The sequence below is a fragment of the Zeugodacus cucurbitae genome, chromosome 5 (genome assembly GCF_028554725.1).
Source record: "Zeugodacus cucurbitae isolate PBARC_wt_2022May chromosome 5, idZeuCucr1.2, whole genome shotgun sequence".
Classification (NCBI taxonomy): Eukaryota; Metazoa; Arthropoda; class Insecta; order Diptera; family Tephritidae; genus Zeugodacus; species Zeugodacus cucurbitae.
This window is the reverse complement of record NC_071670.1, coordinates 38,509,796-38,532,397: the sequence shown is the minus strand read 5'-3', so window position 1 is coordinate 38,532,397 and position 22,602 is coordinate 38,509,796. Positions and strand designations below refer to the sequence as shown.

Sequence of the window (22,602 nt, the reverse complement as noted above, 5' to 3'; positions counted from 1 at the left end):
ATAATGATACACCGTCTGATGATGAAGCCGCCACAGTCTGTGGCTGTTGGCGGCGCGTAGAAACAATTGTTGTTATAGAAGTGCGCCGCCAACGAGCGCCAATAAGCGCAACGTCGCTGCCGCCAACACCACCGCTGACCGCCGGCGAACCGCGCGGCACACTCACATGTCTATGTGTAGTGGTAGTGGAATATTCGCTTCTACATATGTGTTGATCGCCGTGGAGGAGCATTCCGTACGCGCAGGAAACAATTTTTTGTTCAGTTTCAGTTTTGTAAGAAATACGTTGAGACGCTGTGCGATTCAGTTAGCGCGCGGACAATACACAACCCAGACAAAAGTGAGGCCGCATGGCCGCGGGAAATTTCAAAACGCATAACTAAACAAGCACACACTACAATTGTGCATTGGAAAAAATCGTAAAACATACAACAAATAAAAAAACGAATGAAAAAATAGTGATATTTTTACAAAACGCTTTTGTGCGCGCAAAAAAAACACGAAAAAACGGTCATTGAAGCGTGCGTGTAAGCTCCAGCTGTGCGCAATATTGAGAAAATTGTAAAAAAATATTATGAAAATTCTTGCGCCACAGGAAGTATGCGTTTAGTTCGAGAAATGAGAAAAATTTAAATACAATTTATTGCATGGTGTGGCGATAAATACACAATTTGACTACATTGAGGGTGGAGTTGAGGCGAGTTGTATGCGCAAGATAGATCGCCAAAAAGAGAATGTTTGCTAAAAACAAATATTTATTACAAAAAATTGTGGAAGACAACAAGAATTTATAAAAATTGGAAAATAGAGGTTTTTCTACAAAAAAAATGTGAAAAAAAATTACTGAAAATTTTTAAACTTAAAATAATTTATATTTATAAAAAAAATTATTTCTCTTAAAAAACGTGTGAAGAAAAAAATACTGTACAGCAGAAAACTTTCGAATTTTTTTTTAACCATTCAAAAACAAGTGGAAACTAAAAGAAGTTGAAGAAATTTTGGAAAATACATCTGAACGATATATTGAATGAATAATAATTGAAAAATTGTTAAAACTATATATTGAAAATAAATAATAAAAAAAATTAAAACTCAAATAAATATAATATTAGACAATAAAGTTACTACAACACTGTGATTAGACTGACTACAAATAGTACATATAGCTAGTAAAAAATATTGAAATAAATATTCATAATTAATATATAAAATAATTTAAAAAATAAAAAAGGAATATAAATATTTAAATTTTTATAAAAAAATACTCAAATAAACCGAAAGAAAAGAAAAATTCTAAACCAAGAATTAAAAAAATATCAGCATTGAAAAAGTGATATAATTTAAATAAAAATAAAATAAGTAAATTTATACAAATAAACAAATAAATACGCGCTAGTCTTAAAACTACGAAAAACCACCAAAAAAAATTATAAAAATTATTTAGTAAATTAAATTTTTATAAACAACTACCAAAAAATTACAAAATATTTTTTAAAATTTACAAACTGAGCGAAATACCACAGGAAATAAAAAATTAAATTAAATAAAAATAAAAATTAAATAATATTTTTTAATAAATTTATATTCATAATTTTTAACATAAAAAAGTGATATACAAATTAATATTTATAATAAAAACCAATTGTATTTGAGCAATTCGACAAAATTAACGCACAAAAAATAGTATTTTAACTATATAAATTAATATAAAAAAGTTTAAAGTAGTACTTAATAACTTATTATTTAAGTAACATAACACTCAACACCAGTAATAAACAAAAAAAAAAAACATCAAAATGTTGAACAAAAATTCGGCGAGTTCGCAGTCGCTGCCGCGTGTGCACTCCTTCTTCAATATGATACCGACTGTGCTGCAAGACGACTTGGCCCTGGCCATAGTCAACGATCCCAACAATATGTTTTCGATAAAGTCACGCAGGTAAACAACAACAACAACAAGGCATACAATATAATTAGAAATACTGCAAATAAATAACAAATGCAAAACGAAGGTTAAATAATATGTGTGCACTAAGGAAAAATTGAGAATTTGTCGGAAATATTAAGTACTTGTATTACACAAATTGCTGTGACGCCAAAAACAAGAATTGCTAAAATAGTATTTAATTTTAGTAAATGAGCACTTTAAAGTGTTATTGGTTTTTAGACATGTGTAATTCTTTTTTTTTTTTTGCTGTGCCCAAAAATGCATTTGTGCATTTTCGAAAGTCATATTTTTAAATGCCATATATTACCTATACTATATAAGGCTGTATGTAGTTTCTTATTACATATGGACTCAAAAATATTTAGCGTATTATTTTTAAATTTTAAATGAAAAATGCCTTTAAGATTTATTGTTAAATTTACAGGCCTTAATGCCGCTCTAAAAAAAAATGGTGTATGTAATTCTCAAAATTTTCTCTATTCGAACTATAGGGAGTAATACTGGAATTCATTTTAGACAGGTCAGATGAATCAAGTATTCAGAAAAACATCTAAATTCTTAATTCAAATCTAACTGTAATAAATTCGAGTTCGTTTGAAACTGGTTTCCAAGTCTCTAATCCTTCTCTGGTTAATAACTAACTAATGTATTTGCTGGAAATGTCCTGGAAATATTTAAAAAATGTCAACTTATTTGGAAACAGACTTTTTAAGGCAGTAGTCTGCTTTAGAAGCCCAAAAAAGCGTTTTTTAGCAATTTTTTTTGAAAGGGAAGGAAATGATTGTTGTAAATGGAATTTTAAGACGATAGTGTACTATATTTAAGGCTTAAAAAACAATATTTATTATTAAAAAATATTGAAATTTTTTCAAAGTTGTAAGTATTTTTCTGGAGCGCCTTGAAATCGGTGCCGGTGATGGAGGTCGTGCGATGGATTTGAAACAGTCCAACCAAATTTTTTTTTTAATTTTTATAAGTTTCTTTTCTTTATGAACTAAAAAAATACCGAAGAAGTTATAAAATTCCAAATTTTTTCGAAGTTTGAAAAAAAATTCACTTTTTTGAGAAAAAAATTGACTTTAAGTTGCAAAACAAGTAGTTTAAATAATACTTTTGTCCAACTTTTTTAGTGCAAATAAAAGATAATTTTTTTCTGAAGCTAGATCACTTTGATTTTTTTCGATCGGACATATATCCTCTTTGCTATCGCCGGCACCGTTTTCTAATACTTGTGAAAATGAAAACTTGAGAAAACGCGCTTTAAAGGTCTGCCTGAGCATTCGCACCTGCTCGACGCTCGGCCACTAAAACTGCTCTAGCTTCGAAAATATGTCGAATTGGCCTATGGAATTTTAAAGACATATTCTTGGAAAGCAGACTACTGCCTTAATATTCGAAAAATTGAATAAAAAAAACTAGAGGTCCCCTGGTAGTCACTACTCTTCCAACATTTAGAACTAACGAATGATTAGTGTAATCGAGTTTCTAAGGTGCCTTAAGCAATCATAAGAACGAAGAATATTTCACATTTTCAACTGCAAATATCCATCTAACATAATTGTTGGAAAAAATCTATAAATTCACACCTTTTCCGAACACTTAATCTTTAATTATTGCACTATAATTGTGCCAAAGTAATTTCGTCAGCGCCCATTTCGCACACATCATGCAAATGAGTTGGCCAAAAACAACTATTTCAAATATGCAATCAATAATCCACGCTGATTTACCGCTCATACAACTCGTGATTATGACGTCAAACCAAAACCAAAAAAATAATAAGCATAAAATAATTTACACATGTTTTACTATGAAACTGACAGTTAGATTCATATATATATAGTATATATATATTGAAAATTGAAGAGCCTCACATTGGTCACACCTCCAAATAAGCCCATGTGACGGCATGGACACAGTGGCAGGAAATAAAAAATATAATAGAGAAATGTGAAAGACTCGCAGCGGGAAAAAATACTAATAATACAGTTAGAGAATATGTGTGCTAAAGTCCCAAAGCATTTAAAATGCCGTTGAATATTTTAGACGACTGCAGATGAAGATGTAGTAGTAAATTGTTGTTATCGCCAGCTACTTAATGCTGCTGCTTTGCTGCTGGCTGTTGCTTGAGGACATTTTTGCTAAAAATAATTTCTACACACAATCATTGGCCAAAAATGATGTGGAAAAAAATTTTAAAATTTTGAAATTTGAAAAAGAAAATGTGACTCGAGCGCTTGTGTGTGCCTGTATGTGTTTGTGTGTCGCAGGATTTTGCTTTGATTTGATGAGTGAGCATGTGCCAACTGAAGTGGTGCGCTTGGTATTCGCCAATGACGTCATTCGATAAACAAAATTATACATTGAATTATGATTGTGTGTGTGTTTTTTCATTTAATAAATTGGAGGAAAATTTGATTAGGGCGCCCACGCAAACAAATACACGCTTGAAGTGTGTATGAGGAACATAGTATTTTTTAAAGAAGAATTTAATTTTTTTTTTATGTAGTGGTGACGATTGCTTTTTTATTTGAAGGTGAGGCTGCAGTAATATTTATTAATATTTTTTTAATATTTCAAAATTTGTTTTAAATACATATTTTTATATATTTACTACATATATTTAGGTATACTAATTAATAGTTAATCATCATACTATTTGTCATACTCAACGCTTCATTGCTGCAGCATTGAATTCCGCCAATGCGCCGATGAAAAGTCAGTGCCCTCCTTAATGTTGCGGGTCCAGCGCATGGCTAGGCATGAACGTCTAGCGCGTCTAGGTAATTGACCGAAGCAATAACGACACTGGCAGCTGCTGTAATTAAAATGAGTTTATGACATATACATACACATACATATGTACATACATATATATTTATAGCGCTTATATGCAACAATTTGTCGACAGTCAATTTAACTGTAAATTTATGATCGCATAAGGTGCCTATTTTATGTGCATTTCTTGCATCAAAATCCATCCTTAAATTATGGCACAAATTAATAAGCGCATTTCACGAAGAAATATTACTTACATTAAAAGCCCCAAAACAGAATCGTAAAATTGCCGGCTGTCAAGGTGGCGGTTGGAATTTTTCCGCATTCGCATGCACGTGTCGCTCACACAAAGCCAAAGTAGATGAGTGAAAAGCAGCAGTAGCAGCTAAAATAAGCAACGGCAGCAGTGAAAGTGGGCACGTCATTCCGACAGCAATACAAATCACTCAACGCTAAGACCCGTTACTCACGCGTGGTGTCAGGAAAGCAATTAAATTTCCAATTTTTTGGTATTAATTATTTTTTTTTGTTCGCTTCTACACTTATCCAGCTTTACGCGTCTATAAAAAAATCAATCAACACCGGTAATTATTTCCTTGTGTGATTTTTTTCTCCCACAAAACCAAAAACCAAAAATAAAAAAGAAAAACAAAGAAAAACAAATTAAAGAAGACCGAAAATCGCACATGCTGCGCTGCTAATGACCCTGTATAATTAAAAAGCCATAGAATTCGTAAAATCAAATTAATGCGTAAAATAGCGCAAACAAATCTCATATGTACATTTGTAAGTGTGGATAGAGGGTATTGCATTTGCTAACTCAACGTAAAAATAGCCCGAAATCAGCATGCAAACAATATTAGCACAACAACATTAAAACAATAATAAAACAATAACTCAAAAATGTGTGGAACAACAAGCGTATCAAACGAAAGCCAGCAAGCAATGCCGTGGAAATTATTTAAAAACACTGGCGGCGGTTGGGGAAAATATGCACACACCACCCTTACATATAAAACAGCAAATACACGTTTGCAAAAAAGAAAAGGCCAAGTGATTGGCAAAGGCCAAGAGCGTGGTTGTGTATTGTTGTTTGTGGTGGTGGTGGCGGTGTTGCCATGATTGTGGGCACGTAGTAAAATGCTAAAATAATATACATACATCAAATAAATGCCAAAAACCAAATGCCGAAAACAATAATACAATCAAAATTCCAATGATGTAGGCCAGCATTAGGGTGGGTTAGTTTTTTTTAAGATATAGTTTTCTTTGAAAGGTGGAAGGCGCGAAAAAACTCTATAAAGTTGAAATAGCTACATAAAGTTGTACTAAAATTTTAATACAGACATTTTTTCTCATAAAATAATATTTCAAATATGTAAATAGAACATCCCTTATGATTTGTTTTCAATTGTACGCCTTTAAATAACAGAAAACATATTTTGATTGTGTTAAAATAGTAAATAGTAAACGCTATTTTACAACTTATTTCAAGTTTCTTAATTCTACAGAACTTCTGAGTAGCTTTCGAAAGTAAGCTTAGCCAAACCAAAAGCCCATTTTTGGGACATTAATTTAAATATTTTTTATTTATTTTAACATATTTCTTTGTAATAAAAAAATAAAGAAAAAATAATAATATCAACATGAGACAGATAATAAAATACTTTAATTATTACATTTCTTGAAAGGTATCAAAGCAAATATTGTGGCTCTATTTTCTCTTTAGTTCGCGAAAGAAGGGCTTTTACACATCATTTAGCGCAAAAGTTTTTCTTGAAACTGTATGCTCTTCGATCCGTATTAATACATAGATTAACCGATTCAATGAGTTTTCGTATCAACTGTAGAATTTATATTGGTTCACCAAAATTCCCCATAGCAAGCTCTTTTAATCCTAATCCGCCTAATCTGTTTTCTAATAATTATACCTTTTAAGGTGAGATAACGTAGACGAGGGGCAATGATTAAATATTTGTGAAAAAACAGAGGACTCAATCATGTGATAACAAGAGGTATCAAACCATTGAAAATGTTTATATCTTACTATTGTTTAACATAATATAACAAGTAAGGAAGGGCTATGTTCGGGTGTAACCGAACATTTTATACTCTCGCAATTTATTTATTTAACTTTATTTATTTTACATAATACACAATTTCACCCACATATTCGTCATATATATTGTATAAAGTCCATTGAAAGTTGGAAACCATAATATTAGGTTAGAATCACCGAGGTCCTCGTGTTCGATATATGGGGCCTTAAAAACCTATGGTCCGATTTCAGCGATTTTTAGAATGGGGCTGCCACACTATTAACATAGTATTTGTGCAAAGTTCTGCACCGATATCTTCACTAGTGCTTACTTTATATATTGTAAAGTAAACGATTCAGATTGTCTTCAAAGTTCTGATATATAGGAAGTAGGCGTGGTTGTGAAGCGATTTGGCCTATTTTCACAACATGTCATTGGGATGTAAGGAAACTATTACAAACCAAGTTTCATTGAAATCGGTCGAGTAGTTCCTGAGATATGGTTTTTGACCCTTAAGTGGGCGACGCCACGCCCATTTTCCATTTTGTAAAAAAATCTGAGTGCAGCTTTTATCTGCCATTTCTTATGTGAAATTTAGTGTTTCCAACGTTTTTCGTTAGTGAGTTAACCCACTTTTAGTAATTTTCAACCTAACTTTTGTATGGGAGGTGGGCTTGGTTGCTATCCGATTTCTTTCATTTTTTAACTGTATTAAGAAGTGGCTTAAAAAAACGACTGCAGAAAGTTTGGTTTATATAGCTCTATTGGTTTGCGAGATATGTACAAAAAACTTTGTAGGGGGCGGGGCCACGCCCACTTCCCTAAAAAAATTACATCCAAATATGCCCCTTATAGTGCGATCGTTCACACCTTTTTTCATTTCCATATCTTTATTTATGGCTTAGTTATGGCACTTTATGTGTTTTCGGTTTTCGCCATTTTGTGGGCGTGGCAGTGGCCCGATTTTGCTCATTTTCGAAAGCAACCTTCCTATGGTGCCAAGAAATAAGTGTGCCAAGTTTCATCAAGATATCTTAATTTTTACTCAAGTTACAGCTTGCAGAGACGGACGGACGGACAGACAGACATTCGGATTTGAACTCCACTCTTCACCCTGATCACTTTGGTATATATAACCCTATATCTAACTCGTTTAGTTTTGGGTGTTACAAACAACCGTTATGTGAACAAAACTATAATACTCTCTTTAGCAACATTTGTTGCGAGAGTATAAAAAGGACTGAGATTGATATACGGGTAAAAAAATTCGCTGACCTGAAACCGTTTCAGAACTTTAAGCTTGAAGTTTTCTGGATATCTAGAAGTGTTTCATAAATTCGGACCCTTCCTAATTCCTGAGAGTAATATTTTATGAACAAAAATCGACAATAGTTCGATTAAAATGAAGAGGTTGTTCAACTAGCTTCATATACAGTGATCTGTGTGGAAATTTCATAAATATTTCAAAAATATTAAATAATTAAATATAGTTTTAAGAAACCCTCTTGCTGTAAACTTTAATAATATGAAAATCTATTTGTATATTTCCATATATTAAATTATAATACTATAATGTTTGTAGCATACCGTTGCATATAAATTATGTGGCGCTTTAATTTTTCATTTTCCACCAGAGATATATTATGATGATAATATTTTGAATAATCACAGTTTCTAGAAATTTGAAATTTATTGCGGCAAAATTCATATGTATGATATATGTATTGTACGTAAATTAAAAAAAAAAAAATTTTTAAATTTTGGCTTTGACGTAAAAGATATATATATATGGATAGGTAGAATATATATATGTACATTTGCATATATATAACTATTTTTATATAATTTGTATATATATATAATTATTTTTTATCTCATAATGATTCACGTGTATGTCTTTAATATAGTCTGAATTTAGCTTAATAGTATATTTAGTCATTATCACTGTCTTATAAAATTTTCTTACTATAAAAAAAAAAATATATAAATTTATACATATATACATATTAAGAATACTTAGAAAATGAGTTGCGTAGATATTTTTGGATTTTTAAATGATTTTTAATGACACTACTTTATAGGTTGTTCAATAAAAATATGATTTTTTATGTTCGTTTAGAGATTTATATGAACTTATGTACATAGATATATATGCTTTAGTATTTTCATATTTACTGCATGCAAATTTGTTAATGATTTAATGTCTATATGTTAGAGATGATGTAGAGCAGCAAGAAAACAAAGTATATTTTTATATATAAGATTAATAATGTTTTTTACTATTATTTAATATATTATATTATCATACTCCCCCAACAATACTGACACTCTTTATCTCTCTTCTCATTTACAGCCATGGTGAGGATCTTATTGTGACACCATTTGCCCAAATTTTGGCCAGCTTGCGTTCGGTGCGCAACAATCTATTAAGTCTGACAAATGTACAAGCATCCAACAAGTGAGTATGCGTGCGCCTAAAAGCACACAACATACATAAACACACACACACAATTTTGCCCATTTCTTGTTATTATTCTATAATATTTGAGTGCATAAATGTTTTTCAAGCATTTTTTTCTAAAATTTTATTAAAGTGTTACCTCGTACTAACCCCACGTGTTTGTTCATCCAAATAATAATGCTAATAACCGATTTGAATATTTTCACAATGCATTTATAATAAATAAAATATTTTTACTTATGCGTAATACTATGTATGTAGCAACGTACCCCCCACTTGAATTGTGTTGAAATGCGGCATAAATCTCTGACAGAAGTTTTAAATGAATTTTATTTGAAATTTATGCAGAAAATAGTTAAAGCGAAACTGTTAGCTGGTACAAATAGTGTATTTAGAGAGCTAATTGAGTTTATGTGGCAGTGATGCAATTAAATGTGAAAAAAAGCTGGAAATAAATTTTTATAAATTAAAAAAAAAAATTTAAAAAAAGCAGAAAATAAATTTTTATAAATTTTTCAATGAAAAAAAAGTATTCTGAAAATAAGTAAATAATAGAAAAATCATAAAAGCATTTCGCTTTTTTTGATAAAAATTGGTTTGAAAAACAAAAAATAAAAAAAATATTTTTAAACTAATTTTGATTTAAATTTGTTATAAATAAATTAAAAAACGATAATAATAAATTAAATATAAAAAAAAAATATTTTTTTTCAAATTTTTTTTTATTAAATTATAAAAAAAAATTAAATGTTCGCATTTTGCTCCACTGTCACATATAGTATACAAAGTCTAGCTTATGCTGCTCAAATTCAACACTTGATTCCAGTTAGAATTATGTGTAATCTCCACTTTAAATTTCTTCAATAAATATTTAATATTTCAAATTTGGTATGAACTTTTCAATGTTCCCCACTTTCAATCGATGGTCGTAACTTAAATCACAATCCCCTATAATATACCGTAATCTTGATTGTATATTCCAATTTTGAAAAACACTTAAAATATTTGTCACTAATATGAACACCCCTTTTTATATAAAATTTATTTATAAAATTTACAAAATATATATATTTATTAAGTAAATTTTATAACCAATATTATTGTTGTAAACCAAAATAAAGAAGTGTTTACTTTGTTTTTTTTGATATACATATATTTTTTCTCTCTGTCTTTTTCTCTTTCTCTTCCTTTTTGGTCCTTCCCGCATTTTGATGTCAAACCAAAAAATATGTATTTTCGCTCTACACACATACAAACATGAACATAAACACGCTGTCGAAACCATACATTTCACGAATATGTGTATTATTATTATTTCGTTGAATCATTTGTAAACGTAAAATTGTGAAAATATTTTCATTTGTTGCCAAAAACAACACAAATTTAATTGAAAATTGTGAAAAAATATTTTTTTTTGTAAAAACAAAATTGCTTATGACTCAAATCAACGACAAATAACAAATATTACCAACTGCAACAACAACAAAAAAATCTCTAATAAAAAAAATTGCCAACTTTCCAAAAAACAAAACTAAAAAACAACAACCCTCGAACTATTTGTTATTTGCGCCAATCACTTAACGAATTTAACGCTAATTAACTTAAAAAAATAACAACAACAATCTTTTTTTCCTTTATACCTTTTGCATTTTCGTCCTTTGTACCGTTTGAATTGTCTCGCCCATTTGCTGCTCGTTTTCAACATATTTGTATTTTGTTATATTGTCTCGTTGTTGTTGTTGCTGTTGCGTTTGCAATGTTATTGTTATTGTTGTATTCTTATTTTTTTCACTGTTTTGCTTGCTTTGTCCGTTCGTTTATTTTAACCATTTGTTTTTGTTTTTCGTTTTTCTTTGTTTCTGTTTTTGTCTTTTTTATCATAACTTTTCCATGCGAAAATGTTTGTTTGTATGCGCTGTAACTCGTGTGTATGTGCTTTCTTCGTTACGTGTACGCTTGCGTGTTTGCATTTGTATTCGTGTGTGTGTGTGTGTGTCTCTTGTCTTTGGAACAAATAATTAATGCGAAAAGATCCAGGCGCCCAACACAATCGTCCAGCGTGGGACGTGCATCCACAGCCGGCGTACAATTGGTCCAAGGCGATGAATCCTACACACGTTTGGCTACAGACACAATCGAGGAGTTGGACTGGTGTTTGGACCAACTGGAGACCATACAGACACATCGCAGTGTATCGGACATGGCATCGCTCAAGGTGAGTTCGCTGAATTACTTGAATATGTTTTGAATATTTTTTATATTTTCTGAATATTTGTTTCTGAGAACTATTGGTTAGCAATCTCTGTTCATTAGAGATAGTTCAACTCATGGGAGACTAGGTGAATTTTAATATATTCATAGAGACCTTTGCGAAATTAAGTTCTTTTTCCAGAATAATTATTTTGTGTTAATTGTTGTTTTCGGTTAAACAGTCCTCGAAGAGTGATCAATAGAGCAAGAAACTGGTATAAGTAATATAGACTGGCATAATGGAATATTAAGATAGTTTATACCATTTTAAATTGTCTCAGCATGATCTCTTGGAAATACATTCGTTGGCCTCTTTTATGACGAAATAAAGAACTGTTTGAGGTTTTCAGATCTGAGTAATATTGTTCCAAAAAAAAACTTCCTGGAAAATTCTGAAGTTTAGCTTACTCAATAAACTCTTGGAAAGTGTCTTTGTAATCGATCTTCATCTCTAAAGATTTTTTTTGCAAATAGAACAGGGAATATCCTGTCCAGAAATGTTAAGCCCTGAGGACCACGGTAATACCCGTGTATATACAAAAAAAATTACTACTACAACATTCTAAAACTTTGCTACTGCTGTTTTCCAACAAAATTTTATAGAGATATGTTTACATCCCAAACTTATTCTCAACTGAAAATATCAGTTTTTGAGCCGAATTCTCGACATTTGCGCGAAATTTTGCCTTTCTTTTTTAATTACAAGAAAAGTGCGACTGAGGCTAATCGAATATTTTCGGACAGTCCTAAGTGAAAAAAGCCTTAAATTTACAAAAAAAAAAAACGGCGGAAGCAAAGTTGTAGACCTAATAATATAATAATTCTTCGTATGGACCTCTTCAAAAAAATTTCCCAGAATGTCTCTTCAATGAACGGCAGATGATGATGAAGATTTATGTCTTTAAATTGCTGTTTTGTATACCAGAAATAATTGTAATTAGTTATTTTCACTATTAAAGAATAAGACCTCCTAAAGCCCATGATTTGTTTAATGAATAATGATCTCTTAAAAATATAAATACACAGTAAAAAAATATTTTTGTATCTTAAATTTATTATTATTTGAATACATCACTCTTAAAGCAGCTCAACTAATCAATATTTTTATATCTCACTCTCTCTCCCTCTCTCTCTATATTGCCTTGATGCAGTTCAAGCGTATGCTCAATAAAGAATTATCACACTTCAGCGAGTCGAGCAGATCTGGCAATCAAATATCGGAGTATATTTGTTCCACATTTTTGGGTGAGTAATAAAAAATGCATAACAACTCTACAAAAATACACCTTTCAAAAAAACGCTATTTTACTTTTAAACCTACATATACATACTCAAATAAGTGTATTACTAAAGTTTACTGAGATAAAATATTGGCTTTGGAGAATTGTAGAATAATACATAAAAGTGCACACATAAAAAGCAAATGAAAACGTTTTTGGCAATAAAATCACAAGCGTGTTCCACGAGTAAGTCTTTGCGCGCTAACAACACGAAATAACCGTAAAAACTTAAAGTTTGATTGCTGCATGTCGAAATTAATGCCAAAAGGCTTAAGTTTATGCGTTCACAGATATACGTACATATATACATATATTTTTATGTACGAAGGTGTGCTTTGAGCTTTTTAGTACTTAGAAGTGCATAAAATTTTGAAACAAACACAAATGTTGGTACAAATTTGAAATGCTTTTATGATTTTGAACTCGACGTGAGATTTATTTGAATATAACTACATATTTGTAGATATAAATTTGAGTATATACTTAAAGATGGATAGAGCTGTGTATATATGAAGAATTCCACACTTGACTAAGCTCTTCAAGTGAAATTGAATCAATATGAATAGACTTTATTAATTCTATGATATGTATATGAAAAGTTTTGTTTACGCCCAGGTGACTTATAATCATAATTAGTTGTTTTGGAGTATGTTTATATAGCCTAAATAATTATAGGTGACAGTGAAAAGTCATTGCTTGAATAGTGGTTCTTGTAATGTCTTAATTACTAATAGGATTCATTGTTTATAGCGAAGGTCTTTTGTTCTAAAAATTTAACTTAAGGCATCGGAAAATGTCCGTACAAATGAAATGTCTGCCTAATAGAAGTGTCCGTTAGAAGAGGTTTCTCTGTATTTCTCTGAATATCTTGTAATCCATAACACTTCACTGTTCTGAACCTTCCGGCTACTAAGATGTGTATTTTATATTTAAACTAGTTCTAAGGACCCTTATAATCTGTCCGCCTGCCTTCTGCTTCGACTAATGCGCCAACAATTAAAACAGTTGTTCTTTGTTTAGTTAGGCCCATTTTGCTCGAAAGAGCTATTTTCGGAATCAAACCCATTTGATTGATGGGTTAATATATATACATCTCTAAAATTTTCTTATATGAATACTTCCTGTGTAAAAAATATATTTTCCTATTGAAAACAAAAATACTGCTCTCCTATGGTTAGAATGACAAAAAATTTTGTATAAAGAAAAATTTCCAAGAAGCTTCCTTAGAACTCTAAGGCTCAACCCACACCGGATTAATCAAGACGTCATTTCTTGTCTGATACGACAACATCCTATAGCTTCATATGCGACAACCCACACCGAACAAGACAAGATTTTGTCTTGCTGAGGGTTAGAGCAAAATATTTTGTGTCTTATTAGTCAAAGACATTTTGTCTGATTTTAATAGAAAGCCATTTTGAATTTCAAAAAGGTAAAGAACAAAATATGGAACAATATTTATCAATTTTCTTCTACAAATGGAAGAAATCGATTCCACTGCTCAACTAAAAACCATATGAAATGTTCTTCTTTGATACTTATGAATTTATAGATTTATGGCAGAAAATGTGAAATTTCTTAATACAATTAAATCCGAAATATACAAAAATAATAAAAATAATTAATCCGTTATATCTTTCTTAATGATGCATTTCAGCACGCGTCTCTATATATTTAAAACCGTTTCTTCGCAGTTCTTTCGAATTGCACAAACCTATGACGTCTGATTCGCCCCAACTGAGCCCTTAGTTGCCTAGACCTCAAACAAATATACAAAATGCATTCACGTAATATTGTCTAAATAAACACAACTGTAAATAGCGCGTACAAATCAGCTGTCATGCACACAATTGCCTAAAATCGTGATCGCTGCAGTCACTTTTGAGCGTTTGCCAGTTTGCGGCGCAATTCATAATTTGCTGCATACTCAAAGCAAGAATTTTAATCACAAATATGCGGGCATACTACATACACTGCGAGTCAAAGCCTGCCACTCACGAATTGACGTTGCCAGCTTAGTTACTCAATCGCCGCCACGCCAAAGTAGAAATGGCAATAAAAGTGTAATAAAATCTCACTTAATTCTTTTGAGAGATCCAATTTTATGCATTTTCCTTGTTTCTATTTTTTTTTTTGCTTTTTGCTTTTGCATAGCGAGTTAAATTTTCTTCTGCGCACCATGAGTTATTTTTAATATAAAATTTAAATTAAGTACCCAAGCGGCGGCAGACGTGAAAACTCATACAAACAGACTGACATGGTGAGCGTTGAAAATCGCCACTTGGCGTGTAAACCAATCTGCACACAAAGTCGGCGAGTCGGTTCAAGCGTACACTTGACGATTTGACTAACTAAACTAAATACACAGCTTAGGTTAGCCACTAGGTGCTCGGGCACTTGTGTGAATTCATAGACTTACATATATACATACTTACACATACATTTATATATATGTATTACTGGTATATCTGTTAGATACTGTCAGTTTGTACACCAGCCGCTCATTGTCGGTGTTTGCTTTGTGCAACAACAACAACAACAACTGTGTCTATGTAACCTTTTTAAGTTATACTTTCACTCTACTGTTGCATACACTCAGGCGTGCAAACTAATTTCGCGCAGAATTTCAAATTTTTCGTTTTGTCGTTGCGTAGAAGAGTGGAAAAAATAAAGTGGTTATAAAATATTTCACTACAGCAGCGCCGTCTTATAACAAACAAAGTCTGCGGAATTGTGGCAGCAACGAGAATTTAATAAGCAGCGTAATATGCAGCGAGTAAATACAAAGTAGCTGTGCAGGCAGAGAGCATTGAAAGCCATCGCATTGAAAGCGCAAATACATACTTTAAATTTGATTATGGAGAATCTAAGTTACGAGGAAGAGGTAGAAATGTGATATTTTTTGTTTAAGAGATTTGACTTCTTTTTATTTAGGAATCATGTCACGATCGTGGCTTTGTTTACTTGAAATTAAGCCAAAAAGTATATCACCAAGATTTTCAACTAACTTCATTTAATTTTAGAAGCGATAATAGTAAAAAATATTAAATAAATATTTATTTTTTTGATATCATGAACAAAGCTTAGACCAGTTTTATTCTCCTAACTCCTCAAATGCAGTAATTTTCTTCTAAAAATTTATAAAATCTCTCTATGTCTTCCCACAATCAATTTATTCCTAATGTACTTACTTCTAAATTAATAATATATTTTTCATACATATAGTATCTTGTGCAATGAATCGTCTAATAATGAAGACTGATCTGTCAGTCAGTTACTATTTTAATAATATATCCCCTCAGACAACTTCTAATAATTCACACGCTTTCAACTCGAACAAATTGCGACAGTATTTGATGCTTCGCCACCGAACTCAAAATTTCCTCGTTAATTATATGTTATCTAACTTTTCCTACATTTCGTGGCTTTTTGCTGTTCAAAGAAACAATTTAAATTTAAAAAATTTAATACAAATCAATGACACCCAGTCCACGGTTAGTAAATACTAAATAGTTGGCCAATACAATTGATTCCAATCGCAATTCGGTCATGTTATGGAAGGGTTTGTTCTTTCAATTCACTTTAAAAACTTGAAAATTAACTTTAGCCTTCAAAAAATCCCTGATACTTTTTCTCCTCCAGACTGCACATAATCCTTTTCTTAATATTGCTTCTTCCCTGTAGTCATTTCAACTTACAAATTACTACTTAAATATAATCTCTCCGTATAATGTAAGAACAACAATTCTGGTGAAATATTGCCTACCTTTCGGCGCAAAAACAAAAAAAAATATGGACATGGGAGAGTGAAAATGTATTTTCTACGAAAATCGCTTAAAACTTTAATGGATATATTAAGCCAATGCAGCTGAAGTACCAATAATTCAAGCAAGAGTGCATGACTGAATATTGGAAAATTGTTGATATAACTATAATACATAGATGTCATATCATACGCGAAACTATGCAATACAATTGTTATTTGGAAAAGCAGTAAAAATACAAGAGACTTAAATTTTGATACGCAATTTGTAGTAGTGTCTACATAAAACTAGATAGATTAGAAATTAGAAAATATGAATATAAAATAAATTTTAAAAATAAAACCAGTTTCGCAAATTGTTATAACATAAAAGTAGGAGAAGAATAGTAGTGAGCAGAAAATGTATAGCTTGAAAGTGTATCACAAAGAAGAGTACAAACTAAGAAATATAAAGAACCGTATAAAACCGGAGAATTTGAAAATTTTGGTTATTAAAAAGTTTTCAACGCATACACCTAAACAACAAATAAAATGAGACATGAACATTAACCCACAACCACACTCCGGTCACAACCACAGCATCAACAACGCAAACACAGAGTAATCAAAGTGGTCGATTAAAAAGAAAGAAACGTGAATAAATAATAAATAAAAGAAGCAAGCAAACTGTTGTAGCAGGTGTTTGAAATGCACTGAAGCTAATGACACCGAAAAACTGTTGCTGCGTGGAAAATTCTATTATGCAAAATGAAAATAAAGCGCGATCAAGTGGAATATTGAGTGCACACGCCATTATATTTATCGAGGTGGGCAATTACATGTTTATATGGGGTGCGAAGGTGTGAAGAAAGGTAGAAATATAGAAGGTGGGAAGATTTTTTTCAATAAATAAACAAATCTTTGGATGTAGATTCATATTAAGTTTATTAAAGAAACTTGAAAAATAATGGAACTCTTTTTCTCTTAAATTACTCATATTTTTTATTATTACCTATGGAACAAATACCGTAAATTCTAATCACTCTTGGTCAAACAAGATCTACAAAAAGTTTTGCTCACTTAATTCATTCATTTCTGTTGCAATATGGCAACTCCGTTTTTTAAATCTTTAGAAATATCGAACTGATGTTCACATTATGAGCACTTTAAAGCAAATTTATCAAGTAAAATCCGAAAATTAATAGACAAAAGGTATATTTGGGACCAATTTGTGTGCGTCTTCCTCCCAAAAGACTCTTTTTCGCTCTCCCCATGAGTCACACATTTACACACGAGTATCCCACCAGCCGCTCCTTAAATTCTCGCTTTGCCAATTTGTCAAGCAACCAATTTTCTGCGCCAGAGGTCAAATGAGTCCCATAACTTTCAGCTGCCTAACAAATTTCACTCAACACACAGCTTTTTCAATATTTTCCTTCAAAATATGCGCTTAGTTTGCTTTTTAGCAAATCCGACAATTCCCCTCGGGACCAAATATTTATGTTGGTATATGTGAACAAGTTGATATTTGTATATATAAAAAAAATTTAATACATATTTTTGAACACACATACATATATGCAAATGTATATATGTGTTGCCTGTGTGTTTGCTGCAAATTCTATTTACATACATAAGTGGCTCTAATATGTTGGCATATTTCACTTAACTCAACAAATATGCATATAGTCACATCAAAGCATATTTGCAACATCAGTCGCTAACACACACACACAGACATATAATTTCCAATTTGTATATATACACATGTGTGTTTGTGCACGCCACATGTGGCAACTAAATCAACCCATTATTTGAACTCTCACATCGAGCGTTCAAGCGTTGATTGAGAATTTGTATCGCCTTTGGAATATATTCAGCTGCTAATAGATATATGTATGCATGTATGTATATGTGAGTTGTTAAGTAGGAATTTGTACAGTTGCGTTAGTTGCTGTAATTATTCAGTTATGTGTTAGAAGAATGACTCTATTCATCCATGAAATTCAATTAAGCAGCCTTTGTCTTAGTTTCGAATCTCGAAATCTTAATGAGTTAAGCAATAGGTGGTCTTAAAAACTCATCTCATGAAAACATACAGCACAATACATTATTTAATGGCTATTAAAATGGGTTCAGGACTCAAGTGAATGTACTATGATTTCTATTAAGATTCTTAAAATGTATTGCATACTAATTGTAATAATATATATTTATATTGTTTATATATTCAAACAATGATCCACCAAACAATTTGAAAGAATTATTTCTATCGTCACATCAGAAATCCTCAATAAAATGTAGTTAATTCGATCATCGACTGATTTTGACTCTGAAAATAGTAGAGTTTCTTTAAATGAGAATTCAATTAATGAAAATCTCAGATTACACCTTTTACATCTTTTACAAGAATGTCTTAGAACTGTAAGAAATAACAATTCCCACAAATGACATTATTTGAGAACCGTTGTCTTATTCTTCGATATTACACAAAGGGCTCCGATTTTGTTTATCGGAAATGAGTGGGAATTGTCTTCAAATTTGAACTCTCACCTCAGCAATATTTTGCAAATAATTCAGAATAATTTTTTGTGAAGTTTTACCGATAACGATTTTATCAAAAAATACCAGATGATAGCGGATAATGATCAAAAAAATATATTGCAAAAACTCTAAGAATAAGAAGAAAGTCTACTTTTTGGGCTACCAAAGAATTTACGAGGCTTACCGGTGTTCTAAAGAGATACGCAACACTATAATTGAGGAACAGCGATGTTATGATGATTTTAAGATAGGAAACACCTATACAATCTGGGCATAGTCTCATCAGAATCGTGTCGCTTCTGTGACTTGGAGCCTTACTCTTCTCTACACCTGTTATTAGAATGCGTGGCACTTCAGAGAAGCAGGAATAAATTATTGGGTTTTAGCAACCCAACTGAGAAACGCATCGACTTATAAACTTGCTGGGACTGATGGAGTTGTTGTAGACATCGGGAGGGCACAATAGACCACAGGTGCACCGTGCATTCCTCTAAACTCCTATTCTAGAATGGTTTTTCACGTGTACGGATTTATATCTGTCCAAGAAATATCTGTATCAAATATAGGGGAAAATTTTCCGTCGATACAACAACAACATTTGATATTAATTTTTTTCATAAATTGAGGAATTATTATATTTTTGTAAACCTTAATTTTAACCCTTTAAAAGCCACTTCTTTATTATTCAGTTATTTCTATAGTCCACTATATTCAACATAAAACACTCCAGGAAGTTTACTGCCTTAGTGCAGTGCATAATTACAAATTACAGCGGCATTTAACAGTTAGTATTGATTCCGCTTATGAAAAGCGCCGTTGGTGGTAAACCAAAATTTAATAGATTTTAACACAGTTTCCACTCAACGCTTAGCACCTGCCACCAAAATTCATATTCAGCCGTGGAAGCAAGCTTTATTGCCTGTTGCCACCACGGCTAAGCGCACCACTTACATACATTACCCCACATACATACGGGTACATAAAGTAAGTGGCTAAAGCCTCGAGGAAATTTTATTTGCATTTTAAAATATGTTAAATAATCTCAAGTATTTTTACCCAAAATTCAAACGTCAATAAGAAATCTTTCAACCGTCAAAACCAAGCGAGCTAAAGAAGGCATATAAAAATGCTTAATGTAAATATGTGCGGGAAATGTAGGTGTAACGTGAAGAAAAATCCCAACCAATATGAAACAGACACACACACACATCCGCCGCCATAAATTTATTTACAAGTGGGTATGGATTTACATAACAATGAAGATGTATACATTTTTTATGAAGTGAAATTTTCCGAGAATTGTAGGAATTATGCGCAACGAAAGTGAAATGTGCGAGAGGCATACATTTCCAAATGAAAATAAAAGTGATGCGTTATGTAATATACTTGTGTTTGTATATATTTACTTAAATGAGGCCTTAGAAGCAGCAAATGAGAGCTTTTAACACCGATTATTCAAATAGTAAAGAGCGTTCTATTTCTAATAATACTGTCAATTTGACAGCCTAAACACTCTAATCAATAACATTTCCATAATTTTTTCCTATTACAGACAAACAACAAGAATTGGACCTGCCCTCGATGCGTGGCGACGATAACCCTGACCAACACAATATGCTTACCCAGCATCAGCGTTGCCGTTCGCCACGTGGTCCGCCCATGTCACAGATATCGGGCGTGAAACGACCACTCTCCCATACGAACTCTTTCACCGGCGAACGTCTGCCCACATTCGGTGTGGAGACGGTGCACGAGAATGCGCTCGGCACACTGCTCGGCGACGTCGACACATGGGGCATTGACATATTCAAGATTGGCGATTTGAGCGCCAATCGTCCGCTCACCTGTGTGGCATACACCATATTTCAGGTAACACTCACTCTCTTGCTTATTGGAAAGAAGACACTTATTAATGTGTATATATTTGTTTTCGTTTTCCTTATGGACCCACAGAGTAGAGAACTACTGACCAGTCTTATGATACCACCGAAAACTTTTCTTAATTTTATGACTACTCTGGAGGATCATTATGTTAAAGACAATCCGTTTCACAATTCACTGCATGCGGCCGATGTGACACAAAGTACAAATGTACTGCTCAATACACCAGCGCTGGAGGGCGTATTCACATCGTTGGAAGTGGGCGGAGCATTGTTTGCTGCTTGTATACACGATGTTGATCATCCTGGTTTAACGAATCAATTTTTAGTTAATTCAAGTAAGTTGAACACTGTAGTATAGTGGATATGTTCATTTATACGAGTTATGTTGTCCCTTTTTTGATAACGATTTGACCTAGAATGACTTAAAGAACAAGAGATTCACTAACCACCAAAGAATTGAACTTCATGTCTTAACGTAGCTCTCTAAGATCTCAAAGAAGTTCTGAGACTCTAAATCACTAATACCTTCTTCAGCATAAGATGACTTTTTTAGCAAAATATTCAATATTATTTCATCTATTCTTCTAGGTTCCGAATTAGCCTTAATGTATAATGACGAATCTGTTTTGGAAAATCATCATTTAGCAGTTGCCTTTAAATTATTACAAAATCAAGGATGTGATATATTCTGTAATATGCAAAAGTAAGTATAGATTTAGTATAAATTATCCAACATTTCTTGAAACAACAATGGAAATTTATATTAGTAGTCTTATTTGTTATGAAATCATGCTATATAAATATGAAACTAATTTTGTTCTATTGCACTATTTTAGGAAACAACGCCAAACATTAAGGAAGATGGTTATCGATATTGTCCTTTCAACGGACATGTCAAAACACATGAGCTTGCTGGCCGATTTAAAGACTATGGTCGAGACGAAAAAGGTCGCCGGCTCCGGTGTGCTATTGCTGGACAACTACACCGATCGCATACAGGTGAGATAAGAAAACTCAAATTCACTATAAATTTATTTAAGATCGTATTAAAATCAAGGCATCCGATGCTATCAGGCTTCAATATAGATAACTCTATCACCAAATAGTATAGCGACAAATGCAACTGAGATCAAAATAGATCCACATATTTTGCAACCCTCATTTACTGACTTTGCGATCTTCCGGTTTAGATTAAAAAATAATATATATATATTTATAATTGTTAGATATATAATAGAGTGATCTAGTCTAAAATCGAGGCTATCGTTCCAAATACTTCGTCTAACACTAAAATTAAGAATAAGATCAATTGATTGAGCGGGCTACTTGGTATTTTACACAAAATAATGATGGACTGGGTGACCCTTTGACAACTCCGATCTGACAAGTGTAGCAGATTATAGACCCACATCACTGGGATATATCCAACATACTTCCAACAAGGAAATACTGTTTTTTCTTTGTTACTTCTCCAATGCAACCAACTTATATGATACCTTGAGCTTTATGGGGTCCATCTATTATAATCCCATAATTCTTGGGGCTAGGGGAAGAAAAATACAAATACAGTTGAACTTCTCTAACTTGAATCACCCTAATCCAAAAAAAAATCTTCTAGTTAGAGAGACTTTCGAGTTAAAGCAGGTAATTTGTATGGAATTTGACTTCTATTGCCAA

At 32.0% G+C, this 22,602-nt stretch overlaps 1 protein-coding gene across 19 annotated transcripts in view; it reads left to right on the top strand.

Moving 5' to 3' along the window:
* The window catches only part of LOC105212007 (cAMP-specific 3',5'-cyclic phosphodiesterase), a 332,058-nt gene that overhangs the window by 306,842 nt on the left and 2,614 nt on the right, over positions 1 to 22,602 (top strand). For 15 of the 19 annotated variants that reach the window (XR_008471481.1, XM_011183738.2, XM_011183740.2 and 12 more), the window contains 7 exons: positions 9,119 to 9,223; positions 11,258 to 11,441; positions 12,628 to 12,721; positions 20,595 to 20,911; positions 20,996 to 21,260; positions 21,514 to 21,628; positions 21,762 to 21,924. Coding sequence is in view for 18 of the 19 variants with exons in the window: in XM_011183738.2 (XP_011182040.2) it covers positions 9,119 to 9,223; positions 11,258 to 11,441; positions 12,628 to 12,721; positions 20,595 to 20,911; positions 20,996 to 21,260; positions 21,514 to 21,628; positions 21,762 to 21,924 (1,243 nt within the window). In the remaining variant the exon portion in view is untranslated. Of the gene's footprint in view, positions 1 to 1,647; positions 1,940 to 9,118; positions 9,224 to 11,257; positions 11,442 to 12,627; positions 12,722 to 20,594; positions 20,912 to 20,995; positions 21,261 to 21,513; positions 21,629 to 21,761; positions 21,925 to 22,602 lie in introns of those variants that run through there. The other 4 variants (XM_011183739.2, XM_029040038.2, XM_011183745.3 and 1 more) reach the window with 3 other exon arrangements.